The 13819-nt window shown below is 46.2% G+C and overlaps 1 protein-coding gene across 2 annotated transcripts in view; it reads right to left on the minus strand.

The window, feature by feature from the left end:
- Positions 1-13507, minus strand: part of LOC147609858 (Acyl-CoA N-acyltransferases (NAT) superfamily protein) — a 45197-nt gene extending 31690 nt beyond the window's left edge. The window contains exons 1-2 of one of the 2 annotated variants that reach the window (XM_086786926.1): positions 13267-13507; positions 12886-12976 (exon numbers count right to left, since the gene is read on the minus strand). In XM_086786926.1, the coding sequence (XP_086643052.1) occupies positions 12886-12976; positions 13267-13344 (169 nt within the window). In that variant the 5' untranslated portion in view covers positions 13345-13507. The remainder of the gene's footprint in view (positions 1-12885; positions 12977-13266) is intronic. The other variant, XM_086786927.1, reaches the window with a different exon arrangement.
- Between the last annotated feature and the right edge of the window lie 312 nt (positions 13508-13819).

Genomic DNA, 13819 nt, shown 5'->3' on the forward strand with positions numbered 1-13819 from the left:
TTGTGTTCCTCTTCCAAACGGTACATACAGTATTTTGCTGAAATTGCTTCGCCCCTTCATGCCTTGACAAAGAAGGCAACTCCGTTTAGATGGGCTGATCAGGAAATTACAGCCTTCAAAAAGCTTACTTCAGATCCAATATTGGTATTACCGGATCTCCGAAAAGCTCTTGTTGTCCAGTGTGATGCATGTGGAAGTAGCATTGGGGCAGTTCTCATGCAGGAAGGACATGTGATAGCCTATGAGAGTAGAATATTGCAAGATGCCGAGAAGCATTTACAGGTTTATGAGAAAGAGATATTGGCTGTAATTCATGCTCTTTCTACATGGAAACACTATTTGCTTGGGGCTGATTTCACTGTGCAGACAGATCATCAGACCTTGCAAACTAAGCTTTCAGAGAAGCATATGCGATGGGCAAACTTTTTGTCTATGTTTCACTTCCAGATTGTGCATGTGGAAGGCAAAAAGAATGTTGTGGCAGATGCTTTGTCACGCAAGCCACAGGTATCAGCAGTTTCACTTGCTTATCATCATGAGCTTGATGAAATGAAAGAGCAATATGCCCATGATGAGGACTTTGAAAGGTTGTATGATCAGATATCTGAGGGTCAGCGGCATGAGCACTATACTCTCAGAGATGGGTTTTTGTTGATGTATGGTAGACCGTGTGTTACCAGGCAATTGCGCCTCAAGGTTATGATTGAAAGTCATGCTCCACCGTATGCAGGTCATTGACGCCACGGTAAAAGCAGTGGAGACTTTCTTTTATTGACCAACCTTGAGAAGAGATGTTGATGCCTTTGTTAGGCAATGCATCGTATGTCAGAAGGTAAAGTTTGACCGTCAAAAGACACCAGGGTTACTACAACCTTTACCTATTCCCGATAGACCATGGGAGAGCATTGCCATGGATTTTATATTTGATCTTCCACAGACACAAACGGGCAATGGCATTTGGACTATCATATGCAGGTTCAGTAAGCAAGCTCATTTCATTCCCGTGCGTAAGACGATCAAAGTTGATCATATAAGTTGTTCATGGCGAACATCTTCAAGTATCATGGCTTGCCTACGTCTATCATTAGTGACCGTGATCCACGGATGACGAGTTTCTTCTGGAGAGGGTTGTTTGACAACATGGGTACAACTCTCAAGTTTTCATCTTCATTTCATCCACAAACAGATGGTCAATCGGAAGAGGCTAACTCTACAGCGTTAGATCTTCTTAAGTGTTATGTGTCAGAGCACAAGCAACAATGGGAAAAGTATCTTCCTTTGGTGGAGTTTGCCTATAACAACACTGTCCATACCTCGACGGGCAAGGCGCCTTTTGAGATTGTGGAAGGAGAGAAGAAGGTACCACCCATTTTGCACACAAAGGATAAGATCTTTGAGGCTGATCAGTATGTGGAGAGTATGGATGAAGCTTATTGGAGAGTTAAGTTGGCACTCCAGAAAACTAAGCAAAAGCAAAAGAAAGCAGCAGACCGTCACAGACGTGCATTAGAGTTTGCATTGGGTGATTGGGTTCTTTTGCGATTTGAAAAGGCTGGGCTCAAGAAGATGAAGGGTAAAGAGCGCTTATTCCCTAAGTTGAGCATGCGCTATTATGGGCCTTTTCAGGTATTGGAAAAGATTGGTGAGGTGGCCTATCGTTTGAAGCTACCAGATCACTGGAAGATTCACAATGCATTTCACGTGAGTTTCCTTAGACCTTTCCGTGGGGATGTGCCTGAGGATGTATCAGATGAGGCTCAGCCGGAAGTTGAGGAACTTGATGAGGTTCTTATTCCAGAGCAGATACTGGCACATAAGGAAAGAAAGGTACGAGGTAAAGTTTCCCGTCGCTATCTTGTGAAGTTCAAGAACCATTCACCGATGGATGCGAAGTGGATGGAGGAAGGTGACTTAACAGATTCACCTCAGGTTTTGCAGCTTTATCTCGATGCCTTTGAGTTAGAGCCGACTCTTGTTATGGCTCATTCAGGATCAGCACAGCATGGGTCTGGAGCATTGCCTGATGCTCAAGAGTGGGGTAGCACCTCCACTCCCTTGATACAGACAGGCTCAGATGACATCTAGAGGTCGCTTGGTGCAGTTTTTGTCTCACCCGAAGGTACTGATGGCTGACAGTACATCTGTTTCTGGGACTTCTATGATATATGTGTACTAGTCACATTGGATGTTGTGGTTGTGTATGGTTCACAGTGGTATACAACTTGGACTATTACTACGCCATTGGTTTGCAGTGAATGATAATACATGTGCATGGCTTAGAGAGATTGGGACGCTGATCTTGCCATATTGTATATTTCACTTTGGATATTTTGTTGTATCACCCGAATGCAATCGAGGACGCTTGCCATTTTTCAAGGGGGGGGTATGTCATGACCCTGTGAAAATGGAACAGCACAAGTGTGGGCATGGTGGTTGCTGAGCAAAATAAATATTAAATGATTCATATTTGGGGTGCCCGGACAAATGAGATGAGGTGTGGACATCTTCAAATATGAAGGGGGACCAGAACATTAGTATTTTTAATGTTTTATTCATGGGTGGCCCCTAGGCCTAAGTGGTCCCTAGGAACTTTAATAAATATTAAAGTTGGGGGCCTAGGATATTTTTGGAGAGAGGGGCAACTCCACTTTTGGAGTTACACGCCTCTCTCATCTCTCTCTCTCTCTTGCTTTTGGAAGAACGTGCAAGCAAGTTGCGTGGAAGAGAAGAGAAGCTGGTCGACTGGTTTTGCTGTGAAGAGTGCAGGCTGTATTGAATACAGGCTGTACAGACCACGTGGCTGCAGGCCGTACAGTCAGGCGACTGCAGTGTTATTGGATATTGGCTCAGGCGGCGTTTGCAGGTACAGTCAGCAGGCTGAAAACAGTACAGACAGTACTGTACAGACAGAGCAGGTGGCTGCAGTTCCATACAGCCAGTACAGGTGGCGTTTATTGTACGACAGCTGGTATAGACTGTTGCGCATCTTCTGATTCAGGCGGCGCAGGTGACCAGAGTCTAGTCAGCAGGCGGGCAGATTCAGGTGACTGTTGGTACAGTCCGTACAGTCCTGTACGGACAGGTACAGGCAGAAACAGTACTGTACGGACAGGCACATACAAGTATTGCTGGCCTGTACGGACAGGTACAGGCAAAAACAGTACTGTTCAGTCTTGAACATTATCAGGCGTTGAATCTCCATCTGCAGACAGTGCTTTATCAGAGCATATTTGGTGCATCAGTCAGGTGGTTGCAGAGAGGAAAGTACAGACAGTCTTTCTCAAGTGCAGACTGGTACGATCGGCCTCACGAGTGCAGAACCACGCACTGATTTGGTAAGCTCTGAACTTGTCCATCTTTCTTTCTTTCCATTGGCTTATGTCTGCTGCAGAGTTGTGTTATCTGGCCCCTTGTGAGAGGAGGGGTATGGCAGATTGAAAGGGTGGAAACAGAGATTGGACAGTGGATGTATATGTGAACTGAGTTGTGGAACCATGTACATGAGATATGCCAGATGTGTGCTCAAGGTTGCCCGGCTGAATTGTCTTGGTTGATCAGAGGGAAGCACAGAGTGTTGCTTTTGTGGGACACAGATCTGTGTGTGAATCCTCTGTGCTAAGAGGTATTGTGGGCTGCCAGATTGGACACACAGGTTTATTCTCCTGGCTGGTTTTGTTGTACTCAGGTTTACATCTCATTGAATTTGAATAAAGAAATACCGAAAGGGGCGCCAAGCTTTGGGGCCAACAGGTGTCGTTCTCATTTCAGTTTTGGGGCACTCTAGCTCCAGTTAATTTTTGTTTCTTATTTGGACTACAAGTGGAAGGGTGACTGCTAGTCTACCGCACTTTGGTTTCTACCAGAGGCCGGTTTCACATGGCCACCTACCCACACCCCACCTTGGAACTGGCCGCCTCCATGCAAGCTAGGGGGGCCGGCCAGCTGTTGGACGTATGCCTTCTCCAATACCTACATATTGGCGACCACCTCACCAGCTTGGATATACACACGACTGTGCAGGCGATCATATCTCTCCGCTTGCCCTCAGGTTGCTGCACGTTGGTGGGCTGCGTTCTCTACACAGGCGGTTGCGCCTCCCCTATGCAGCTGCCTGCATAGGGGAGGCGTTCTCTACACAGGCGGCTGCGCCTCCCCTATGCAGCTGCGCTTCACCTCCACAGGCGGCTGCACAAGCGGCTGCGCTCTCCACAAGACTGCCATGGCATATGAGCAGGATGGTGGGGGGCCGGCACTGCAGTTTGCTCATCATAGGATCTCGACAATTCTAGTTTTGGTACCCTCTGCAGTTCACTGAACTCTAGGCTCTTGCCAGAGATGGGAGATTTGCAACCGTAGTGCTGTATGGCATATGTGGTGTGCTCATTGCAATGAGACCATCAATGAGGGCACCCTTACTCCATCAACGGAGTCCATCCAGAGCATATGGCTCGCCATGGCGGCTGCGCTCTCCACAGCAGGCGGCTGCGCTCCTCCCCTCCACAGGCGGCTGCGTGGGGCTGCGCTACCTTTCCACAGGCGGCTACAGGCGGTTGTGCTTCCCTTGCAGGCGGCTGCGTTCCTCGATAGGCGGCTGCGCCTTCCTCCACAGGCGGCTGTACAGGTGGCTGCGCTCCTTTCCACAGGTGGCTGCTCTCTCTCTACACAGGCGGCTGCCCACTCTGCAGGCGGCTGCACCACTCCACAGGCGGCTGCGTCCCCACATCTCCACAGGTGGCTACGCCCAGGCCTCCTCTCCATTCAGCAGGCGGCTGCGCTCAGATCTCCAGGCGGCTGCACTTAGACGCCTCGGGTATTTGTCTTCCACTAGCGAGCTACAAGTAAGTAGATTGAGATTTAAGTAAAGGACTTTGATGTAAATCTGATAAGGGATACTTTCTACCGCTAATACCCGTTCAGTGCCGGGTAGTCCAAGCTTCTGGAGAACCAAGGTCCATGGGTGCTGAGATCGGGAGAGCCAAGCGTTAGTACGGAAGCGCCTGTTTGTGCGTGGTCCTGGAACACCAGTGGGGCGCTCTCCGTGGATTCCAGTGAAGGCACAGGACCGTAGAGACTAGACTACTCAATTGGGTCGCTCTCCTTCGAACGTCTACTTCGAGTCTCTTGTTTGGTAACTGTATTCATCTCAGTTGTACATGGACATCATCTGGTTCATTGAGCCCATGGAGCATTGTATCTTTTAAATACTCCCAATAATATATCATATATTGAGGGGGGGGTTGGCCCGTTCCGGCCCCAATGCTGGTGTCCATTGATCAACATTTCATTTCATTTCAGTTTTCAGTTGTTATTAAGTTGTCCATTCAAATTGTGATATTTAAGTTGTGCTATTACGCGTGTGGGTGTCCAACGGAGTCTATTCCCACTTGACGAGATCGGTTTCATTGGTATCAAAGCACGGTTATTTCCCTCTTCTTAGTGGGGAAACGAACCTGTGTATTGGACACCCCGCTTCTAGCACACTTAACACAATGGACAGCCAAGGCAACCCTTTGGAAGTGCCTAATTCGAGGGGCCCATCAAGTGCCTCGCATGGTTCTGATGCTTTACAAGGAAGGCACAAGCCCCTTGAGAGGGTAAATGATAGTGATTCAAGGGGACAACTGTCTCGAGGAGAGACAGTCATGCAAGAAGAAGAGCCTGATGCAATGAGGGCTGAATTGGAGCATATGAGAAAGCTTTTGCAAGCACAAGAGCAAGAGCTGAAATTTTTGCATGAAGATCCCCATGTGCAAAGTGCCATTGAAGCAAGGAAAGCCGATACAATGGTAGACGTGACTTTTGAGTCCATGGCACGGGAAGTGGACAAGAAGCCAAGGGAGTTGGCACTTTCCTACTTCCTCCGCAAAGGTGACATCAAAGAGGGGGAAGATGGAGAGCTGAAATTCAGAAATCCACCTCGCTTGAAGCATGGAGATCCCGCATCTCAAAGGTTGAGGTCATTTATGCAAAGGGAAGAGGTGACAGTCACCGCTCGTCATGCGTCTTCTCCACAAGGCACAAAGGCTGACAGGTATATGTATGCTAGTGCTCATGGAGGGCATGATGGTCACATGCATTCAAGACATGTATCCCATGGAAGGGGTGACAGGTCTGCCACTAGAAGAGCTTTGCCTACTGAGTTGTCTCATGGATAGACATTGCCTTATGCAGCAAGGTCACATGAAACTTCCATGATGGCCCATGGAGCCCATGCAGATAGGGCTGCCCCGTTAGAAAAGGGGAAAAGAAAAAGAGAGGACCATGAGCCTCATGCTAGAAAGCTCAAGGAATTTAAAGCTGGTGACAAGTCCGTTAAGTTTGATGTTTTTCATAGAGAACATGATGCTTCCAAAGTATGAGCATTTGTGGCACAGTTTGACATTGCTTTTAGCGATGAGGACTTCACTGAGAAGTCTAAAGTACGCCATGCTAGCATGTTCTTAAAGGGGACCGCTGCTCATTGGTGGATCACTGAAAAGATCACCAAAGACCCCATTTGCACCTGGAAAGAGTTTAAGGACAGATTTTATGCTCAGTTTTTGCCACCTAATGCAGAGAAGAGATCATGAAGCAGGTAAATGAGCTTTTAGAGAAAGGTTTAGTTCAGCCTAGTTCCTCACCTTACTCTCCCGTGCTTCTTGTTCAAAAGAAAGACGGGTCATTCCGCATGTGTGTGGACTAAAGAGCTTTAAATAAGCTTACCATCAAGAATAGATTCCCAATTCCGCGTATTGATGACATTTTAGATAAGCTTGATGGTTCGGCTTGTTTCAGCCGTCTTGACTTGAAGAGTGGTTATCACCAAATACGAGTGGTGCCACAACATGTCCATAAAACTACATTCATGATAGCTTTTGGATTATATGAATTTTTGGTGATGCCTTTTGGTCTCACCAATGCTCCTACCACGTTTAATCGTATGATGGATAGGATATTCCGACCCCATCGCAAATTCACAGGTGTATTCTTTGATGACATCTTGGTTTTCTCCAAGAATGAGCAAGAATATAGAACTCATTTGGTCACAGTGTCCGAAGAGTTGCGGAAGCATAAACTTTTCATTAATGCCAAGAAAAGTGAGTTTTTCCTTTCAGAGATACATTATTTGGGTCACATTGTATCCAAGGATGGAGTAACAATGGATCCTGCAAAGATAGAAACCATTCGGAATTGGCCAGAATTGCAAAACGTACATCAAGTACGTAGTTTTCTAGGATTATGTTCATATTATAGACGTTTCATAAGGCATTTTGCTATGATAGCCACCCCTCTACATAATCTCACAAAGAAGAAAACCACTTTCAAATGGACTCCAAAAGAACAGGATGCCTTCTTGCAGCTCAAGCATGCTATCATATGTGGGCCCGTATTGATTGTTCCTGACTTGCAAAGGTGATTCGTAGTAGAATGTGATGCTTGTGGCGATTGTATAGGGGCTGTCCTAAATCAAGAAGGGCATGCAGTTACATATGAGAGCCGTCGTTTGCATGATGCTGAGCTTCATATGGATATCTATGAGAAAGAGCTCTTGGCTGTAATTCATGCCTTAAAGATATGGAAACATTATCTTCTTGGGACTGAATTTGTAGTCAAGACAGATCATCAAAGCTTGAGATACTTTCTATCTCAAACAAAGCTTCGGAGAAGCAGATGAGAATGGCAAACTTTCTTTCCATGTTTCATTTTCAGATTGTGCAAATGAGAATGGCAAACTTTCTTTCCATGTTTCATTTTCAGTTTGTACTAACTCCGGGAAAGAAAAATGTGGTGGCAGATGCATTATCCAGGAAGCCTTATGTAGCTGCAGTTTCAGTGGCCTCTCATGGGGACTTATCTGCTATGTGAGATTTGTATCATTTGGATGCTGATTTTTGCCATATATGGACTGATTTGATGGCTGGTCACTCACATGCCTCTTATGTTATCAACGAGGGTTATCTTATGAAGGATAACTGTCTATGTGTGGTGAAGGATTTGCGTCCAAAGATTATGGAGGAATGTCACGCTCCACCTTATGCTGGTCATAGAGGTATCATGCCCACTACACGCATGATTCAAAGATATTTCTTTTGGCCAAGCATGCGTAAAGACATTGAGGCATATGTACATGCATGTATTACTTGCCAAAAGGTGAAATTTGACAAGCAAAAACCTCCAGGTTTGCTTCAGCCATTGCCTATTCCCTCGCAACCTTACGAAAGTATTAATGGATTTTATTATGGACTTGCCTAGATCCCAGCATGGGAATGATGCTATTTGGACCATTGTGGATAGGTTTAGCAAGCAAGCTCCTTTCTTGCCCGTCAAGAAAACCATTAAAGTTGATCATATGGTAAAGCTTTTTCTTGCTAATATTTTCAAACATCATGGTATGCCTAAATCCATTGTTGGGGATAGAGATCCCAGAACTACGAGCGTCTTTTGGAGGGCTTTATTTGATAACATGGGCACTAATTCATCAGCTTATCATCCTCAAACGGATGGCCAAAGTGAAGCTGCAAATTCAGCTGTGTTGGATTTGTTGAAGTGTTATGTGGCAGATCAAAAGACTGCATGGGAGAAGTATCTTCCACTTGTTGAGTTTGCCTACAACAATACGATCCATGCCTCCATGGGAAAGGCCCTGTTTGAGATTATTTATGGCAGAGTGGTATTGCCACCCATCCTTCGTACAAAGGATGAGATTTTTGCAGCTGATGAGTATGTTCGTGACTTGGATGTAGCCTTTGCTCAAGTACGGACAGCCATTGCAAGGTCACAAGATAAGCATAAAATGGCTGCTGACAAGCATAGAAGAGACATGCAAGTCAAAGAAGGTGATTGGGTTTTGCTGAAATTTGAGAAGGCTAGGCTTCGGAAGAGGCCAGGACGAGAAGGATCATATCCTAAGCTCTCCTCGCTATTATGGACCCTTCAAGGTGATTCAAAAGATCAATGAAGTGTCATACAGGCTTGCTTTACCTAGTCATTGGAAGATTCACAATGCATTTCATGTGTGTCTTTTCCGAAAATATGTCGGGCCAGATCCTGACGAGCCTGTCACAGAAGATCCGCCAGAGATTAATGAGCTTGAGGAGATCCTCCAGCCAGAACAGATTGTCTTTCACACAAGGAGAGAAAGCTACCTGCAGGAAAGCTTTCCAGGAGATACCTTGTGAAGTTCAAGAATTATTTGCCCATTGATGCAAAGTGGGTAAATGAGGATTATTTTGTTGGCTACCCACAGTTGTTGCAGGCATATCTTGAGGCTTTTTAGTTGAGGACAACTCTTTAGAAGCCCGGGGGATGTCACCAATTGGCCGACCATTTGGTCCATCTCCAGATTTGTGTCTCGTTCACTTGAGGCCAGGCCGGTGTCTCATGTGAAGGGGCCAGAATTTTTGCATAACATGGACGGGAGCCAGACTGGTGCCACCCGTGTATGACCTGGAATGTGTTCTATCCATGGGATTATCATGCCATGGAAGAGCCGGTATTTGTGCCGTGTCTTGTCTATGGGACTGTCACTCCATAAGGAGGCTCGTGCCTGGATCTGTGTCTTACCTATGGGACTGTCACTCCATAGGAAGAACAAGATTTATGTTTTCTGTCGTGCCATCATTGTGCCCGACAGATGTTTAGTACTTGTTCCATGAACGGGAGATATGTCCATGATACTGTTTGCACATGCATTCATGTTTTGCATGTTTAGAACTGTTTTCCCATGACTTGTATTTTTGTGTTTGCCTGTTTGACGTGCCATTTACTGAGCGGGGACGCCTGCCAGTGAGTCGTGAAAATTGCTCTGTCTTCTGACGAGTTTTGTTGCATATGAACAGGTGGTAAGTGTATTGCACTTGTTTGTTTTATAGCTTTCTTTCTAACCTTTATTTTTTTTTATAAGATTGTAAGTTCACATTCATTGAAGAGTGGGCACCCTCCCTAATAATTAATGATGTCCTTGATAGGGTGGGCACCCATTATGGGCATCCACGTATGGGCCAAGGTGGGGAGGAAAACCCCACTCTTAATCCTATGTGTGGGAGTGGGTGCATGGCCACCTACCCCACCTTGGAACTCACCGCCTCCATGCAAGCTAGGGAGGCCGGCCAGCTGTTGGACGTATGGCTTCTCCAATACCTGCATATTGGTGACCACCTCACCAGCTTGGATACACACGACTGTGCAGGCGATCGTATCTCTCCACTTGCCCTCAGATTGCTGCACGTTGGTGGGCTGCATTCTCTACACAGGCGGCTACGCCTCCCCTCTGCAGGAGGCTGCGCTTCCACTCCACAGGCGGCTGCGCTCTCCACTCTGCAGGCGGCTGCGCTCCTCCCCTCCGTAGGCGGCTGCGCTCCCCTCCACAAGCGGCTGCGTGGGACTGCGCTTCCTTTCCACAGGTGGCTACAGGTGGTGGTGCTTCCCTTGCAGGCGGCTGCGTTCCTCCATAGGCGGCTGCGCCTTCCTGCACAGGCGGCTGTACAGGTGGCTGCGCTCCTTTCCACAGGTGGCTGCTCTCTCTCTACACAAGCGGCTGCCCACTCTACAGGCGGCTGTGCCACTCCACAGGCCGCTGCGTCCCCACATCTCCACAGGTGGCTGCGCCCAAGCCTCCTCTCCATTCAGCAGGCGGCTGCGCTCAGATCTCCAGGCGGCTGCACTTAGACGCCCCGGATATTTGTCTTCCACTAGCGAGCTACAAGTAAGTGGATTGAGATTTAAGTAAAGGACTTTGATGTAAATCTGATAAGGGATACTTTCTACCGCTAATACCCGTTCGGTGCCAAGTAGTCCAAGCTTCTGGAGAACCACGGTCCATGGGTGCCGAGATCGGGAGAGCCATGTGTTAGTACGGGAGCGCCTGTTTGTGCGTGGTCCTGGAACACCAGTGGGGTGCTCTCCGCGGATTCCAGTGAAGGCACAGGACCGTAGAGACTAGACTACTCAATTGGGTTGCTCTCCTTCGAACGTCTACTTCGAGTCTCTTGTTTGAAAACTGTATTCATCTCAGTTGTACATGGACATCATCTGGTTCATTGAACCCATGGAGCATTGTATCTTTTAAATACTCCCGATAATATATCATATATTGAGGGGAGGTCGGCCCGTTCCGGCCCCAGTGCTTGTGTCCATTGAGGTGATCAACATTTCATTTCATTTCAATTTTCAGTTGTTATTAAGTTGTCCATTCAAATTGTGATATTTAAGTTGTGCTATTACGCGTGTGGGTGTCCAACGGAGTCTATTCCCACTTGACGGGGTCGGTTTCACAGTGCCAGGCGCCCGCTTGCAAGTATTGTACATGCTGTTTGCAGAAATTGTACCCGCCTGCTGTCCTTGCACCCGGCTACTGCTGTAGAAGTGTACCCGTCTACTCCTATACTGTACCAACACTATACCCACCTGCTGCAAGTGTTATACCTACTGCAGATTTGTATCTGCCTGTTGTACCTGCATCTATACTAGCAATACCTGATGTACTTATTACTATACTTGCTGTACCTACATCTGTACCAACAGCACCTGCTGTACCTGCATTTATACTAACGGTACCCTGCTGTACTTGTACCTGTTGTACCTACAATACCAGCTGTACCTGCTGTTTGCACCAATTAGGAGTACATTAAAAGAGGATGATCTTCTCTCCTGAGATCTGAATTGAAATCTTTGCCAGTACTTGCTTCTATATTTTTTCAAATTCAGATAAAATTAAAGTTAAATGTTATTTTTACAAGTTTTGTGTAGACAAACATCACTCCCAGTTGCCTTCACCATGAAAGGCCACCGGGATAGTGACTTTTCCCATGATTACCCTGACCACGCCCTCTCATTTAGAGAAGCCAGTGAAGGCCATGTGGGTATGAGGAAAAACTAAGAGCAAAGCTGACGTGGAAGCACCAAGTATTACTCCCTCCGCGGTGCTTTACCTTGCCAGGCGTTAGTACGGACATGCCTGTTGGTGCACGGTCCCAGAAGACCAGTGAGGGCAGGTGTGCACCCAATGAAGGTGGGAGATTACCTGTGATTTGATCTACTCCAACAACTAATTCTTCATCGATAAAATTTTATTGTTTTTCAATTGTATTCACTCCATCTTATGGAGAAATCTAGCCTTGAGGCCCGTGAACACTTGTACATATAAATACTCCAAGAAATACAAATTGTATTGAGGAGGAGGAGGGGGGGGGAGGGGGGGCGGCCCTTTCCAGCCTCAGTGATGGTGTCAAGTGTTCTTTGTCATTTTCAGTTTTAATGTCCATTGTTTGTATTAGTTAAGTGATCTAAAAGATGTGTATTTTGTCTTCCGATTTGTAGGCCTCCCGTAGGGAGTGGTTACATCCTGCTTTTTATGCCCATGACCTACAACTCCCATGGGCTGGCCCATTTTCCATGCTCTAATATGCTTGTGTTATGCAACTACTAGACTAACTTTCACATGCCCTATCCTTAGGTGACTTAAATGCTTCTTTCCTCCAAGTGGCTAGGCAAAGGCTTGTGTGTCTCCACAGGGCACATTGCTAGGATTCGTAAGAGAAAATCCAACAGACTCTGGCTTGAATGGTAATGTCTTGGCCTACCGATATGTATGTCCTCTCACACCTACATATAATTAATATCTCAAAAAAGACTCTCAGAGACATGAAATTGCAATCTGAAGGAGGCTACTTCAAAACCCACCAAAGAACATTTATAGAGGAAATATGTGTGCATGTCTCTTGGCTCTTTTCACTTCTCACAGATTTTCACAACCCCCCAGCCCCTTTTTGAGTATCAGACCAGCTAAACATGTCCAAATTCTTCAAAGGAGTTTTCTGCACTTGGTAACATCCCTTCTTTTTTAATAAAACTTCAAAGGCACAGCAGACAAGAAGTTAAGAAAAGCTTATGAAAAGAACTGCTTACTGTAACCCATGATGTGGTTTCCCGGCCCTTCCGCCACATGGAAAAAGTCTGGCCATCTCGCCAAATAAGTGAGGTAGAAGGACATGTTGAACTGCAATCAAAACAAGAAATAAACACATGAAGATGCAAATCAGAATTTCCGTATGCAATTGACCTTTTCATTGAAAAAACCAGGTGTGTGTGTTTGTGTGTGTGTGTGTGTGTGTGTCTCACACACACACACACACACACACACACAAAAGCAAGAATGCCCAGGAAAAAAAGGAAAGCTCTAAGCTTCTGGAGGCTCTTGTATTTAGAAACCCTAGCTCTGAAGAATAAAATTTTATCAATGAATTAATTTATTGAGTGATTTATCAATGTAGAACTCCTTGTACTTACAGTTTCGGTGAGGTGATCGAGATTGACAGAGCTGAAACGCAGCAGATCCTCGCAGCAGAAGCGACGGATGGTCGTCATTCTCACTGGCTTGCGTGCACACACTGAATTCAGACGAACACAGTTTTCATGGTTTTATGTAACGCTGTGTTCACAAGCATCCGGACGCACGAACAGAGCTGTTGGCAATTAGCAGGTGTTCCCACTGTTCTCATGCAGGATCGGTTACCAATTAAATCAGATCGATTGCCAATTAGAAGGTGTTCCCACTAGAGAGGTGTTCTCACACAAAAAACGATTACAAGAGAGACGAATTAAATAGATTGATTGCCACTTGGTAGGCCTACATACATGGTGTGTTTTGTGTGTGACCTTAGTGAATAGGGGTGGCCCGGAACCCCTTTTCCAATGAGCTCGATCAACTTTAGGCAAGCCCCTTCTAAACAGAGCCGTTATATACAAATGACTAGTTTTCACACTAAGCCGGCCAAACTCAAAAATAGTCCAGACTCTATTATTAGTCTTAAGTAACAATGGACACTAAGTCCGTAGACTT

The sequence above is a fragment of the Cibotium barometz genome, chromosome 50 (genome assembly GCF_041138505.1).
Source record: "Cibotium barometz isolate CiBa-2024 chromosome 50, ASM4113850v1, whole genome shotgun sequence".
Classification (NCBI taxonomy): domain Eukaryota; kingdom Viridiplantae; phylum Streptophyta; class Polypodiopsida; order Cyatheales; family Cibotiaceae; genus Cibotium; species Cibotium barometz.